This window comes from Capra hircus, chromosome 12 (genome assembly GCF_001704415.2).
Source record: "Capra hircus breed San Clemente chromosome 12, ASM170441v1, whole genome shotgun sequence".
NCBI lineage: Eukaryota > Metazoa > Chordata > Mammalia > Artiodactyla > Bovidae > Capra > Capra hircus.
This window is the reverse complement of record NC_030819.1, coordinates 75,062,707-75,077,594: the sequence shown is the minus strand read 5'-3', so window position 1 is coordinate 75,077,594 and position 14,888 is coordinate 75,062,707. Positions and strand designations below refer to the sequence as shown.

Here is a 14,888-nt window from a genome sequence, read left to right as displayed (position 1 = left end):
GGTTTGACCCCTGGGTTGGGAAGACTCCCTGGAGAAGGGAAAGGCTACCCGCTCCAGTATTCTGGCCTGGAGAATTCCATGGTCTGTATAGTCCATGAGGTTGCAAAGAGTTGGACACATCTGAGTAACTTTCACTTCACGTACATAAAACAGAAGACCAACAAGGACCTATGGTGTAGTACAGAGAATTATATGTGTATGTTTGTGTGTGTATGAATCACTGTGATACATACCAAAAATTGAAAAAATATTATAAGCCAACTTACTTCAATAAAAAAGAAAAATAATCTTCTTACAATATATATTTATCAAATGATATTCTTATTAATCAAGTGTTTAATAGCTCCCTAATAATCAAGGCTTCTTCAGCTCTCTTGTCTACGGCAGATCTACTCTTTCAAACCTATTTCCTCTCACTTCTCATCACAAATATCCCGATTAACTGGCTTCCCCACTTGTACACACACAGCGAGATATTCCCCACCATCACGCCATTGCCTGGATTACTCCTTCCCTCTGCTCGCCTGGTCTTTCCCTTTCCTGACCACTGGCTGTACTTCAAATCTGTACCAAGCACACACTTCCTATGCTTGCCACTGGTTTTCATTTCCCTGGATTGTGTCGCTTATGTGAATCTTCTTTCCCCACTTTGATCATTTGTGGGTTATTACTCACGGGCCCTCTGTCTACCATGGTGTATCTTTCTCTAACCAAGCAGATTAAAAAACTTCCAGATGAATTAAAAGAACGGAACAAAAAAGAATTATCAGCTGTTCTGATTTAAATACCTGAGTATTTAAAACTTTAAAGACTTGCACTAGTTTCTTATTGTTTATGTTGTCTAAGTTTTTATCAGTCCAGCTTGAGTGGGAGCAACTTGAAACTAAAGATAAATGACTAACTTTTTCTGCATTCCCATAAACATCTAACACATTATAAGTACTTTAGAGTAAAAAGTTTAAGACATCTTGGCTTTGCATAACAGAACAATGATTTCCCAGGCAAGGCATTTATCAACCCTCCACACGAAAAGTTTTTCTTATTCACATACTCCTTCCTAACAGGACGCTTCTCTGTCTCCCATTCTCTTCCTCTATAGCGAGAATTCTACTCTGGTAAGCCAATGAAATTGATGAGTCCATGTCACAATATTTAGCAGATATAGACCACATGTTTTAAAAAACAAGACAACATGGTTCTAATCAAAAGCAGAGAAAAAATAATTTTCAGCATCATCTATGGACAAAATCCTCAAACACACCTACCATAATCAGCTGGTGTGTAATTCAGAAGTTCAAATCTCCAGTGTTTGTAGCTTGAATAATTTTGGTACATATCAAATATTTCTCGGGTAAATTGTTGGCAGATATCACCTAAAAGAAAATTTAAAAATATTCAGTCAGTATACATTTTTCCAAAGAAAGACATACAGATGAACAATAGGCACATAAAAAGATGTTCAACATCACTAATTATTAGAGAAATGCAAATCAAAACTACAAAGGAGGTATTGATTCACACTGGTCAGAATGGCCACCATTAAAAAGCCTACGAATAACAAATGCTGGAGAATGTGTGGAGAGAAAGGAATCCTCCAACATTGCTGGTAGGAATGTAAACTGGTAGAGTCACTATGGAAAACAGTATGGAGGTTTCTTAAAAAACTAAAAATAGATTGCCATATGACTCAGCAATCCTATTCCTGGGCATATATCTGGGGAAAACTCTTAATACAAAAAGACACATGCACCTCAGTGTTCACTGCAGCATTATTAGCCAAAACACGGAAACAACCTAAATGTCCACTGACAGATGAATGGGTAAAGAAGGCCTGGCATCCACGTGCAGTGGAACACTACTCAGCCTTAGCAAGGAACAAAGTAACGCCGTCTGCGCAGCAATATGGATGGACCTAGAGATTATCTCACAAAATGAAGTGAGTCAGAAAAGGAAGAAAGACAAATTTCAAGTGATATCACTTCTATATGGAATCAAAACTATGACTCAAATGAACTTATTTAGGAAACAGAAACAGACTTATAGATGCAGACATCAAATTTATATTTACCAAAGGGGATAGGGGATGCTGCTGCTGCTGCTGCTGCTGCGTTGCTTCAGTCAAGTCCGACTCTGTGCAACTGCATAGACGGCAGCCCATGGGATTCTCCAGGCAAGAGTACTGGAGTGGGTTGCCATTGCCTTCTCCAATGCATGGAGGTGAAAAAGTGAAAGTGAAGTCGCTCAGTCATGTCCGACTCTTCACGACCCCATGGACTGCAGCCTACCAGGCTCCTCTGTCCATGGGATTTTCCAGGCAAGAGTACTGGAGTGGGTTGCCATTGCCTTCTCCAGGATAGCGGATGAGGAGGGATAAATGAGGAGTCTGGAATTAGCAGATATATAATACTATATACATAATGGATCAACAACAACGTTCTACTGTATAGCACACTAGAATTGAATATATTCAATATCCTATAATAAACCAAATTTAAAAAATATGAAAAAGAATATATATATAGGTGTAACTGAATCACTGTATGCTAGAAACTAAGACAACACTATAAATCAACTATACTTCAATAAAACATAAAATTCTGCTTTTTCTAGGAGAAGAAATCCCAGGAAATTTTAGGGAAGTCCTCCTTAAGTATTGATACAAGGCCCCTTAGGAGTTAAGAAGTAACTACTTCCAAAGGGAAACACATTTCACAAACTTTTAAAGTTATAGTGTGTCAGATCAAGGTAATGTTCAAGTATTTTTTAAGATCATTTACAATAAAATTATTTTATTAACCTCCAGTCGTTCTTCCAGATGTCACTTCTAAAATAACATCATTTTTGTCATATTTCTCCTTTGGCAGTAGACTCTGGAAAAGCTGAAAAGGGGGACAAATCAGTATTAGTGTGTATAGTTTCCATGGTATGCTGTTATTACTTGAACTTAGACAAGAGATTCCCAAATATTAATAAAATCAGTAATTAATAAAATCACAGATCATCCCCAAAGAGGTCTGTCTTTAAGAAGTACACCAATTAGGCCTAAGATAAGCAATCGGTTTACGTTAAACAATGAAGTTACTTGTTGGGATAGTTTCTACAATGCTATCAGATTATCTCAATTTTCTAAAATGCAGAAGTTCAGATCAAAGTCCAGTGTCCCATTCAGTTTTCTTCAGATTCTGCTTCTAGTAGTCCTAAACAGTAGCTTCTTTCATCTAATGAAAGAAAGCTTTCAAAGTCTTCACTTGGAGAAAATGAGGACTTTTTATATATGATTACATGTTCTCTCCAGCAATAAATGCCAGTGCCAGGCCATGCCCTGTCTTCTCAGCAGAGTTGCTGTTTAAAGAGTAGATTGAGGACTCCCAAGATAAGGCTCAAATATTTTCTCAGTGTAATAAGAAAAAGAGGGACATTCTAATAAAGAAAGTAACCAATTTCCCTCTTAGGAAGCAGTTTTCTTTTATTATTACTAAAAGGTCTTTCAAATCAAACTGAAATTACCCATGTACCATGACTCTTCCTACTGACAGTTTTTGAAATAGTCCATCTCTACTAGAAATGATTTGGCCTGATGGAGAGAATATTAGACTAGGAGTCAGACGTCTGACTTCTGTCTTGGACTAGCTGTTTACATCAGGGATAAAAAATATTGATACCTCCATCACATCCTCCTCAACCCTTCAAAAAGCCCCTCCAGAGATTATTATCATACTAAGTGAAGTAAGCCAGACAGAGAAAAACATATATGATATATTGTTGCTTATCTGTGGAATCTTAAAAAAAAAAAAAGGATACAAATAAACTTATTTACAAAAACAGAAATAGATGCACAGACATAGAAAACAAACTTAGGGTCATCAAAGGGGAAGGGATAAATTATGAGTTTAGGATTTTTATATATATATATATATATATGCTGCTATATATAAAATAAATAAGGATCTACTGTATAAAACAGGGAATTACACTGAAAATTTTGTAATACCCCATAATGAAAAAGAAGCTGAGAAAGATGTGTGTGTGTGTGTGTGTGTACGTAACAGAATAACTGTACTGTACACCTGAAACTAACGCAATATTGTAAATCACCTATACTTCAATTAAAAACAAAAGCCCGTCTACTGGGTTCCTAGAGTAGGGAAGCCTGAAGGTAGGGGGACGGCAGACATGGCCGGGAATATAAGGCGCAGGGCTGGGTCTCCCTTTTCTTTTGGACAAGCCATCCACTGAGCTAGAAAGGGCTAAAGACTTACATTAACCCATTGTCTCTACAGTCTTGGACTCGTTCCATATTTAACCTAAGCAGCATGAACCGCTCCCTTTTCCTAAGACTTGAAAACCCTGGCCTCCTCCCCTTGTTGAAGTAGATTCAGCTTTGGAATACTTTTGTCTGGAGGTAGGGGGCTTGTTCTTTTCTTTGCCATCACAATCTCTTCACCTCAATCTCATTCTGTCGTAAATCACAGCACTAAACCCAACATTATCAATCATCCTAAGAGAAGACTTAATACTTTAAGCACCAAAACATAATCTAGCAACAACAGTATTCCTTTATATTCACAGTATTAGGTTTAGTTTACCTCTTCAAACATACCTCACTGTATAACATGTTGATTTTCTGAGCAATGGTTTGCCTCTCTTCCAATGCAAGTTCTTGTAGCTGTTTTTCATCTTGTTTATTTAGACCTACAAACCATCAAATAATAGTAAAAATGTGTAAATAATACTCACAAAGAAACTCTTAAATAGCTACCTAGTCTCTATCTACTAGGTTTTATCTAATAGCAAAAATGTTTAAATACTCACCAAGAAACTCTTAAATAGCTACCTAATCTCAATCTACTAAATTTTATCTTGTGAAGGCAAGGGATTATAAAAAAGAACTATTACAACAATAGTTAGAGAATATCAATGAGGTATTTGCTGCTGCTGCTGCATCGCTTCAGTCGTGTCCGACGCTGTGCGACCCCATGGACGGCAAGCCCACCAGGCTCCGCCGTTCCTGGGATTCTCCAGGCAAGAACACTGGAGTGGGTTGTCATTTCCTTCTCCAATGAGTGAAAGTGAAAAGTGAAAGTGAAGTCGCTCGGTCGTGTCTGACCCTTAGCGACCCCATGGACTGCAGCCTACCAGGCTCCTCCATCCATGGGAGTTCCCAGGCAAGAGTACTGGAGTGGGTTGCCATTTCCTTCTCCAAAGTGTATGCTAAGTATGTCCAAAAAACTTGTGTGAAAACAAGAAAAATCTTGCTCCAAAGAGCTGGTGATATGAATGTCTATAAGTAAATATAAAAATCGGTGATGACATCTTCGCGACCCAAATAAGCTAAGTTTTAGAGTAAACTGGGGTGACTACTTGTCTAAAGGTAGCAGTAATTGGTTAGCACGCTGAGTAATCTAGCATGGCTAGAACCTCCACTTTTTTAAGTCAAAAATAAGAACTCTTAAAATTTTGAACGTTCTTAAAAATGCTCATCCTTAGTAAACATTTTTTTAAAACACCACATGGGTCAAAAACCCACACATCTTGGCAACCTCTGCTTTATGGAAAGAGTGGTTCTTTTCACATTTCAAAGCCGAAAATTAAAAATCCTGGAACTCTCACAAAACAAGCTGTCAGTGAGACAGTGGCCAAACAAGGTGACTCCTATAACCTTTGACCCCATTGCTTTAGATGCCTAGAGACTCCATTTGTCAGTGGTGATGTGTGCTAAATGAGGAAGACGTTTTTGATTCTTAATAATTAAAAAAATTAGAAATGAAGACTCATAAAAGAGAGAAGGCTCTTTAAAATCCTTCTCTAGTCATGGAAGTCATCGGGTTCTGGTGCAATTCTATGCCTCATTCCGTCTTTCAACATTTAACACTGGCTCTAGTTGCTGGGGACCCAAGGATGAATAAGACATGGTTCAGGCCTCAAGGGGCTCAGTCTGCTGGCAAAGATGGACACATTCACCTGGTTACAATAGGTAGTAAAAGTAGTGCCACTGAGGCCTACAGGGTGGTCTAACCCAGACTTTGACCCTTAAGGAAGATTCCTAAATAAGGTACCATCTGAACTGAATCTCTTCCTTTTGTGTGTGTGTGTGTGATCTTAGCTCCCTGACCAGGGAGCAAACCCACACTGCCTGCACTGGAAGCTGAAGTCTCAACCCCTGGACCGCCAGGGAAGCCCCTGACCTCAATTTCTAATTATAAATGGCTTGTTGCAGAATTGCACTATCACAGCTGGCCTCGCCGTGTGCACGTAAGCCTCAGACGGTAGCCAGCTGCCACGACTCAATGTGTCGGCGGGGTCAAAGGTATACCAGAAACACCTGATTCATTACTGAACTGTAAAATCCAACCTAATTCAATTTCACCAGATTCAATTCAATGTCAACAGATTCAAGAGTCTATTATACCCTGTGACTGGTGCCGCAGGAAATAAAAACAAGTCACAGGCCTTGTACTTGAGGCTCAGGGAAAGGGACTGAAGTTAAGACAGTTACATAAGAGATTAGAATACAAAAAAGAGAAAGGTAATCATACTTGCTTTACAGAGCGGAGTGAAGCCAAAGTATGATATTCAAGCCATTACTTTGTAAGTGGACTGAATTTCAAGAAGATGAAATTGGTGGGTTAAGAACACGAGCAAAGACATGGGATGTTCTGAGTATATTCAGGAAATGGCAAATTGGTCTATTTTGGTCGGAAGATAGAACATGCAAAGGGAATTCAGGCTACACAGAGAGGTGGGGGTCACTCTGCAGGGACTCTTAAATGCCAAGCCATACAATCTGTATTTACAGGCAATGGGATTTACTGAAAATTCACAGCAGGAAAGTAGTATAGTTAAGGTTGTACTTCAGCTGGGAACCTGTCATAGCTCAGTTGGGAACGAATCTGCCTGTAATGCAGGAAACCCTGGTTTGATTCCTAGGTCAGGAAGATCCGCTGGAGAACGGATAGGCTACCCAACTCCAGTATCCTTGGGCTTCCCTTGTGGCTCAGCTGGTAAAGAATCTGCCTTCATTGTGGGAGACCTGGGTTCGATCCCTGGGTTGGGAGATCCCCTGGAGAAGCAAAAGGCTACCTACTCCAGTATTCTGGCCGGGAGAATTCCATGGACTGCACAGTCCATGGGGTCACTAAGAGTTGGACAGGACTGAGTAATCACTCACTAGGCTGGAAAAGCTTGGAGATGAGACTACAAGTTGGGAATTTATTGTAAGTATCTTTGATGAGCTATAATGAAGATATAAAGTAGTGGAAAGAACAGGAGAAGACTCACGCAAGATATATTACAGACGTAGACTCTACATTGGACTTCGAATCCTTGGGCAGTGAATAAGAGTAGCAGCTGTGGAATCTCATTGATTGGGTTCAAATCCCTGCTCCTCTCTGGATCAGCTAAGTGACGTTTGGCATTTTAACCTTTCGGTTTCATCTATAAAGTGGGAATGTTAATAAAAATTCCTACCTCATAAGGTCATTGTGAGCATTCAAATGAGATTAATATTTGCAGAATACTTAGCTTAGTGCCTGGCACATAATAAGACTTAGTAAATACAGCTATTATCACTATTATAAAATAGCAGAATTGTAGTAGAAACTTTAGAAGCAATCTACTAATTGAATCTACTAATATTGCAAGATACAAACATGGCTGACAGAGTTTGTGTCAGTTTAATTTGGAAGACATTTAGTAAGCTCCTATTATGTGCAATAGGGTTCGATTCCTGAGTTGGGAAGACTCCCTGGAGAGGGGAATGGCAACCCACTCCAGTATTCTTGCCTGGAAAATTCCATGGACAGAGGAGCCTGATGGGCTACAGTCCATGGGGTTGCAAGGAGTCGGACACGACTGAGTGACTAACATGCATAATATGTGCAGGCAACTTTCCCAAATAATTACAAATTTGAGAGGAATTATGCAAAAGGTAAAAAATAATACTCATTAAAAGAGGTGAGAAGGGCTTCCCTGGTGGTCCAGTGGTTAAGAATCCGCCTTGCAATGCAGGGGGCACGGGTTAATCCCTGGTCTGGGAAGATCACACATGCTGCGGGGCAACTAAGCTTGTGCACAACTACTGCAGCCCGCAAGCCCGAGGGCTTGTGCTCCACAAAAAGAGAAGCCACTGCAATGAGAAGCCCACTCACCGCAACTAGAGAGTGGTCCCGGAACCAGAGAAAGACTGCACACAGCAAGAAACACCCAGTGCAGCCAACAATAAAATAAATACAGAAAAAAAATTAAAAACATACGCATATGAAAAAAAAAAAAAGAGGTAAGAAACTCACAGGACCACCAATAGAACGCAGAAAAAGGTAAGGGTTTGGACATCCAGGACTTTACAGGTGTAACTGTGACTGGCTGTAATACGGCTTAACATCTCTAAGGCTTAATGAAACAGGATGATACACAGAATAAAGCTTATAAACTAAACTAAAAGTTAATAGCAAAGTTAAGTGTTGAATCCCAGGTTAAGCCATTATACTTGTTTCTCAACTTCTATATATTTTGGAAACTGTTTATAAAAGAAAAATGTTAAGACAATAATATTAAGAGATACTAAAATTGAAAATTAACACCTCTCACATTATGTATATAAAATTAACTCAAACAGATCAATGACCTAAATATAAGGGCTAAAAATATAAAACTCTTGGAATAAAACACAGATCTGAATCTTTGTGACTGTGGGTTTCTTAGATATGGTACCAAAACACAAACAACAGGGAAAAAAAAAAGATAAACCTCATCAAAATTAAAAACGGTGGTGCTTCAAGGGACAACCCACAAAATGGAAGAAAAATTTTGCAAATAATCTATCTGGTAAGGAACTTGTATCTGTAACATAAAGAACTCTTACAACTCAATAATAAAAAAGACAACTCAATTTAAAAATGGGCAAAGGATTTAAACAGTTGTTTATCCAAAGGTGACATACAATAGGTACATTCATCAGAGAAATGAAAGCCAAAATCTCAGTAAGATACCATTTCACACACTAGGATGGCTAGAATTACAAAGGTGGATCACAAAGGTTGGAGAGGATGTGGAGAAACCAGAACTCTCATACATGCGCGATGGAATGTAAAATGGTACAGCCGCCTGTCAGGCAGCTCCTCAAAAGATTAAACACGGAGTTACCATACAGCAATGTATGTCCACACAAAAACCTGTACACAAGTATTCGTAAGAGAATTGTTCATAATAACCAAAAAGTGGAAACAACTCAATAACCAACAACTGATAAATGGATAAATAAAATGCGAGCTATCTATACAATAGGACAAAATTCATCAATAAAAAGAAATGAAGCTCAGAAACATGCTACAACGAAACTGAACCTTAAACACATCCTAAGGGAAAGAGGCCAATCTTAGCTTATGAAAGAAGCTAACATATTGGATGATTCCATTTACATAAAATGCCTGAAATAAGTAACTGGGTAGAGACAGAAAGTAAGGCTGGTAGGGATGGCGGGATTGGGATGAAATGGCTAAAGGGTGCAGGGTTTCCTCTGAAGGTGATGAAACAATACATGAGCCCTCTGATGGGGTAAATATTGTATTTTTGTGCCCATGGTATGTAGCATCTAGGACAGTGCTCAACAAAGATCTATTCAATAAATTAAAGCTTCTGAAAAGGTCAGTATCCAGTCTCCCAGACCTTCACAGCATCTTGGCGAGTACTGTGAGGACCTCAGTCTCATGCAGGAGTTACTCTTTAGAAGCTGTCAGACACCAGACTACATACAGTACAGAGTCCTGTCCTTTCCAATTGTAGGGCTTATTACTCGTCGGTTTTTTAAGAGCTCGAGTTCAATACAGCTTTAACTTAAAGAATCAATCCTGTGCTTGTACACACACACATCTTTTACCTACTTTTACACATGGATTCTAATTCTTCAATGGCTTGTTCAGCCTCCTGAATTTCTTTGTAAATGACCGCAAGCGGGGCCAGCTCGGCATGCCGTCGCGTCAAGGACCTCCGGTCCCCTTCACTGGCAGAGACGTGATGCAAACGATGATCAAGTGTTTGGTACTCCTTATTCAGGTCCTCCATGTATTTTTGTAGTGCTTTATGTTTCCAGAGCATGCTGGTATCTTGATGACAGTATCTCCTGGAGCAATTCTTATTTGACAGACAATGGAGAACGTGATTCCTGTTTCGCCTGAAGACCCACAGCCTTCTGTCAAGAGGGATCTGTGTAAGCTGATGAGAATGGCGACGGACGTGACACTGGAGGTGACCGTTAAGAGACAGATGTCTAAAAAGCCAAGCAAATAGGTGACGATTCATCTCAGCATCTGCAACAAAATAAGCGCAAGTTGAAAAATATCAACTCCACAGATAGAAAAACTGGGAGGAACCTCAAGCAATCTAGCTCAGTTCACTGCCCCAGCCAGATCCAAACACAGTCCCCAAATTCAATAACCCACAAAGGAAGACGATTACTTCAAATCTCTGAATCAAACAAAATAAATGAAGACAGCACTGTTTTCCACCCGCTCATCATATATAATTAACTAAGGCAAATGAGTAAGAGTATAATGAATAAATATATCAACAGAATAAGTTGTATCCCCTATTTCTTATATCCAGAATCTAAAATTGTGTGCATGAATAAGCACAAGTACAAAATAACCATGCAAGCTTAGGTGTCTCACATATTAACAGATTTCTAAATTTGACGGAAACACTATTTCCTTGTCTAATACTTTAATTTTAGGTACCCAGATGCCCAAGTCAAGTAACTTAATCATGATTATTCATTCTACCCATTTCAGGCAGAGTTGAGGTGAATGCAAGTTGCCTGTTCAGAGCTCAGTGTTTTTCATTCCCAACTATGCAATCTCTCTTCAGAGATGCTTCCCTTTTAGCTGAGATTCAAAGGATAAAAACTTTACATATTAATAGTAAAAATGTAGAAATTTGGCTTAAAAAAAGACAATGAAGCTAATTATACTAAATGAAAAAAGCAGACTCAAAAACAATATATTATCAATTAGGTTTTCAAAATTTCTACAGTATATGGAATACATGGATTTATGGGGACATAAGCCCTCATAATTGAGGAAGATTTTTATTTTGAAAAAAGAAAACTAGATAAAAATATAACACCAACTGTTAATACTATGGTCTCTAGTTGTGAGATTATGGATACTTTTTCTTTTTCCCTTACTTTTTAGTGTTTTCTGAATTTCCTATACATACAGCACATAGTATTTTTGCAATCAAGGGAAAAATTACTTAAAAAATTACAAGTTAGGTGAATTTGGCTGTGTCCAATAACTATCTGTTCTTCCCTCTAACAGAGCGAACATATGTACACAATTGTGATTACTGAATAAGAAAGGGAGAAGATAAAGTGTTCTGAGAAAAATACTTTGCCCCTAGAATCGTGAGGTTCGAATCTGAAGTAATGGTCAAAACTTATTAGAATCAACCTTTATTATCTCCAGTGTTCCTACTATGCTAGGTATATTAATATATCAGTTCAGTTGCTCATTGCAGGTCAGCTAACGTGGATATCATTATTTCCTAAGAAATAGAATGGTCTCTAAAATACTCAAAATTTAAAGGGTTCTGCTAAGAAAATGTAACATAATCACACTCTAAAGAGGGCACCAGTGTCCAGTAGCCACAAATGCTAGTCCTCCAGCAGGAGTTACTACTCGTCTTCACATTGAGACAGGCTGGGGGCTGGGGCCTGGGACCCGCTGGTGCAGGGCTACCATGCCTGCACCTGGACAAACATCTCCAGGAGCAACAAAACACAAAGGAACTATAAGGGACTTAACTGCCTGCATGCGCAGTTGGGGCAAATTCTAGACACCTAGATACAAAGAGACCAAAAAGCCCACCTGCCACCTCCCAAGAGCCTGAAGAGCTGGGCGTAAAAGCATGGTCCTGAGCATGACCCCTCAAAGGGAGGGACAAACCACTTAAGCTACCCCTCCTTCCGACTCCGGACACGAACAAGCTCGCCTCTGTCTCCCCACCCCCAGCAAGTGAGCAAGCAAGCAAACTTGTTCTGGCAGGGGCCTCAATAAAGCCTTGTTTCAATTTCCTGACTAGCCTCTGAACACTTTCTAGTGATTAAGGAGGCCAAGAACCCTGATGGGTAGCAACATCTAGTCTCCATCACAGGTGTGTCCATTTGAAAGAGGACAGAGAAAAAAACGGCAAAAAGATTTTTGTTGAAACACTTCTAGCTAGACTTCCTTTTTAGGAACAGTTAGTAGAAGGGAGAGGACAGAGGATGAAATGGCTGGATGGCATCATCGACTCAATGGGAGGAGTCTGGGCAAACTCCCAGAGATTGTGAAGGGCAGGGAAGCCTGGTGAAGAGTCGGACACCATTAAGCGGCTGAACAACAAGTAAAAATACCTCTCTAGGTCACGAACTTCAATGTTAAGTAAACCCTAAGACCTTCACCCTCTAGGGTTATCTATACTTGAGAATTGCAAGTCTTCTCCTTCATCCCTCACCCCCGCGCCCCCATACACACAAATAGTTAACAAGATTAATCTGAAATTCTAGGAACTCTCAGCCTCGGCAAATCAGTAGCGACACTAAGCCCGCACGAGAGTACCACGTGTAAGTTACGCTGAGTTACTCGGTATCAGGAATGATCCCATAGGGAGGCACCAGGGGGCAAAAAAGCTAGAGAAAGAAAATAAGACTTTAAAGATCAGAAAAGAGACATGAACTGTGAGTAATAAAAAAAATTAAGGACACTAGTTTTCCTTACTGAAGTCGGAACCTTCTTTGATCCACTACATTTCAGCCCGTCGGTCACCGGATCCCTTTCACCTCCGGGTTCACCCAGCCTGGGTTAGAGCCCGACCCCGCCTCCTCGGGCGTCTCCACTCCTCTGCAGAAGAGTTCTTGAGTTTGCGCAACATAAGCTAACAGAGGAAACAGGAGAGAAAACGATACAGCAAGAAAACTTCCCCCGAGACGGCCTTGGGCTTGCTCATCTGGAGTCAGAGCCCAAAGTGTGGCTTGCCAGGGGAGGGAGAGGGGAGGTGTGCGGGCAACGCAGGCTGGCGCGTTGAATGAACGACTCCCGGGAGCGTCGGCCGGGGAGTCCTGGGACTTGTAGTTTACGTCGGACAGGCGCTCCGCCCCCAACCCCCTAGGCCGAAGCTGCAGCTTCGGTTTTCCCAGTTTCAGGCAAGCTCAAAAGGGAAGTTCTCTACAGTTCTGATTAAGAGCTGAAGATATAAAAAAATTTCCTTACATGTGGAGCCACTAGAGCAGGGATTCCTGATTTTTTTTTTTATATAAAGGAGGATTCGAAAGTTTACAGGATTCTGAACGTTAATAGCTGTATTTTTCAGCTTTCCTTGCCTGAGAAAATGCCTAATGGCTAGCTGACACTGTAAATGTATATCTCTAAAAAAATCATAGCAGTACTCAGATAGCAAGTTGTGTTCCACTCTTTGTAACCCCCATGGACTATAGGCCTCCAGACTCCCATGTCCATGGGATTCTCCAGGCAACAATACTGCAGTGGGTTTCCATTTCCTCCTCCAGGTCTTCCCTACCCTGGTCAAGCCCGGGTCTCCCACATTGCAGGCAGATTCTTCACCATTAGCACTACCTGGAGAGTTGATGCTTTTGAACTGTGGTGTTGGAGAAGACTCTTGAGAGTCCCTTGGACTGCAAGGAGATCCAACCAGTCCATTCTGAAGGAGATCAACCCTGGGAATGATACTAAAGCTGAAACTCCAGTACTTTGGCCACCTCATGCGAAGAGTTGACTCATTGGAAAAGACTCTGATGCTGGGAGGGATTGGGGGCAGGAGGAAAAGGGGACGACGGAGGATGAGATGGCTGGATGGTATCGGTGACTCGATGGTCGCGAGTCTGAGTGAACTCCTGGAGTTGGTGATGGACAGGGAGGCCTGGCGTGCTGCGATTCATGGGGTCGCAAAGAGTCGGACACGACTGAGTGACTGAACTGAACTGAACTGAACTGAGCACTACCTGGGAAGCCCTGAAAGTCACAAGGAGGATCCAAAATATGGGAGACCATGTATAGTCACAGGTTAGTGACTTTATATCTGTTGTATTTGCATAAACAGAATTTGGGGGCTCAATTTAGGTTTGAGTAAGTACATTAAGTAAAACATCAATTAAGTAAAGCATTAGAAAACATAAATAACAAACAATTCCAGAAAAATGCAAATATATTGCCTTACTATAAATATTCAAGTAGGATACTTATTTATGTTGCAGATATTGAACTCTGTGCCTCAGTATTTCTTCCTGAAAAGAAGAGGCAACAAGAATTCCATATTACTGACTTCACAGGATATTTTCTTAGGTTATGAACATAAATGTAAAAATGGGAATTAGGCATAAACATAAATATCTAGCATTTATTGCCTATATCAAGGTATCCACTTCTACCAACTACATACTGGATACTATTCTAAATGGCTTAAGCCTTTTAATTAATTTAATCCTTACAACAACACTAAAATAATGGCACAGAGAATTTTAGTAACTTGTCCAAACTAGTGATAAAGCTTACCTGTCTTAATAATCTATGGCTGTTAAGTGCTGATACTAGCTCCCTCCTCCAGAAAAAAAAGAAAGGAAAACATTCAGTCATTCATTCAGTAAATATGGAGCACTAGTTATCTGCTTCTCACTGTTCTAGACATGAGAATTTAGCAATGAATAGAAAAGAAAAATCTTTGACCTCACAAATTCCAGAAACTGAAAGTCACTCAGTCGTGTCTCTTTGTGACCCCATGGACTTCTCCAGGCAAGAACATTGGAGTGGCTAGCTGTTCACTTCTCCAGGGGATCCTCCCAACCCAGGGATCGAACCCAGGTCTCCTGCGCTGCAAGCAAATTCTTTACCAGCTGAGCC

General features: G+C 40.2%; 1 protein-coding gene across 1 annotated transcript in view; it reads right to left on the bottom strand.

Annotated features, from left to right (window-relative positions):
• MTRF1 (mitochondrial translational release factor 1) overlaps positions 1–12,818 on the bottom strand; it is a 39,923-nt gene extending 27,105 nt beyond the window's left edge. The window contains exons 1-5 of the mRNA XM_005687412.3: positions 12,753–12,818; positions 9,879–10,304; positions 4,601–4,692; positions 2,798–2,879; positions 1,266–1,373 (exon numbers count right to left, since the gene is read on the bottom strand). Of these exons, the coding sequence (XP_005687469.1) occupies positions 1,266–1,373; positions 2,798–2,879; positions 4,601–4,692; positions 9,879–10,296 (700 nt within the window). The 5' untranslated portion in view covers positions 10,297–10,304; positions 12,753–12,818. The remainder of the gene's footprint in view (positions 1–1,265; positions 1,374–2,797; positions 2,880–4,600; positions 4,693–9,878; positions 10,305–12,752) is intronic.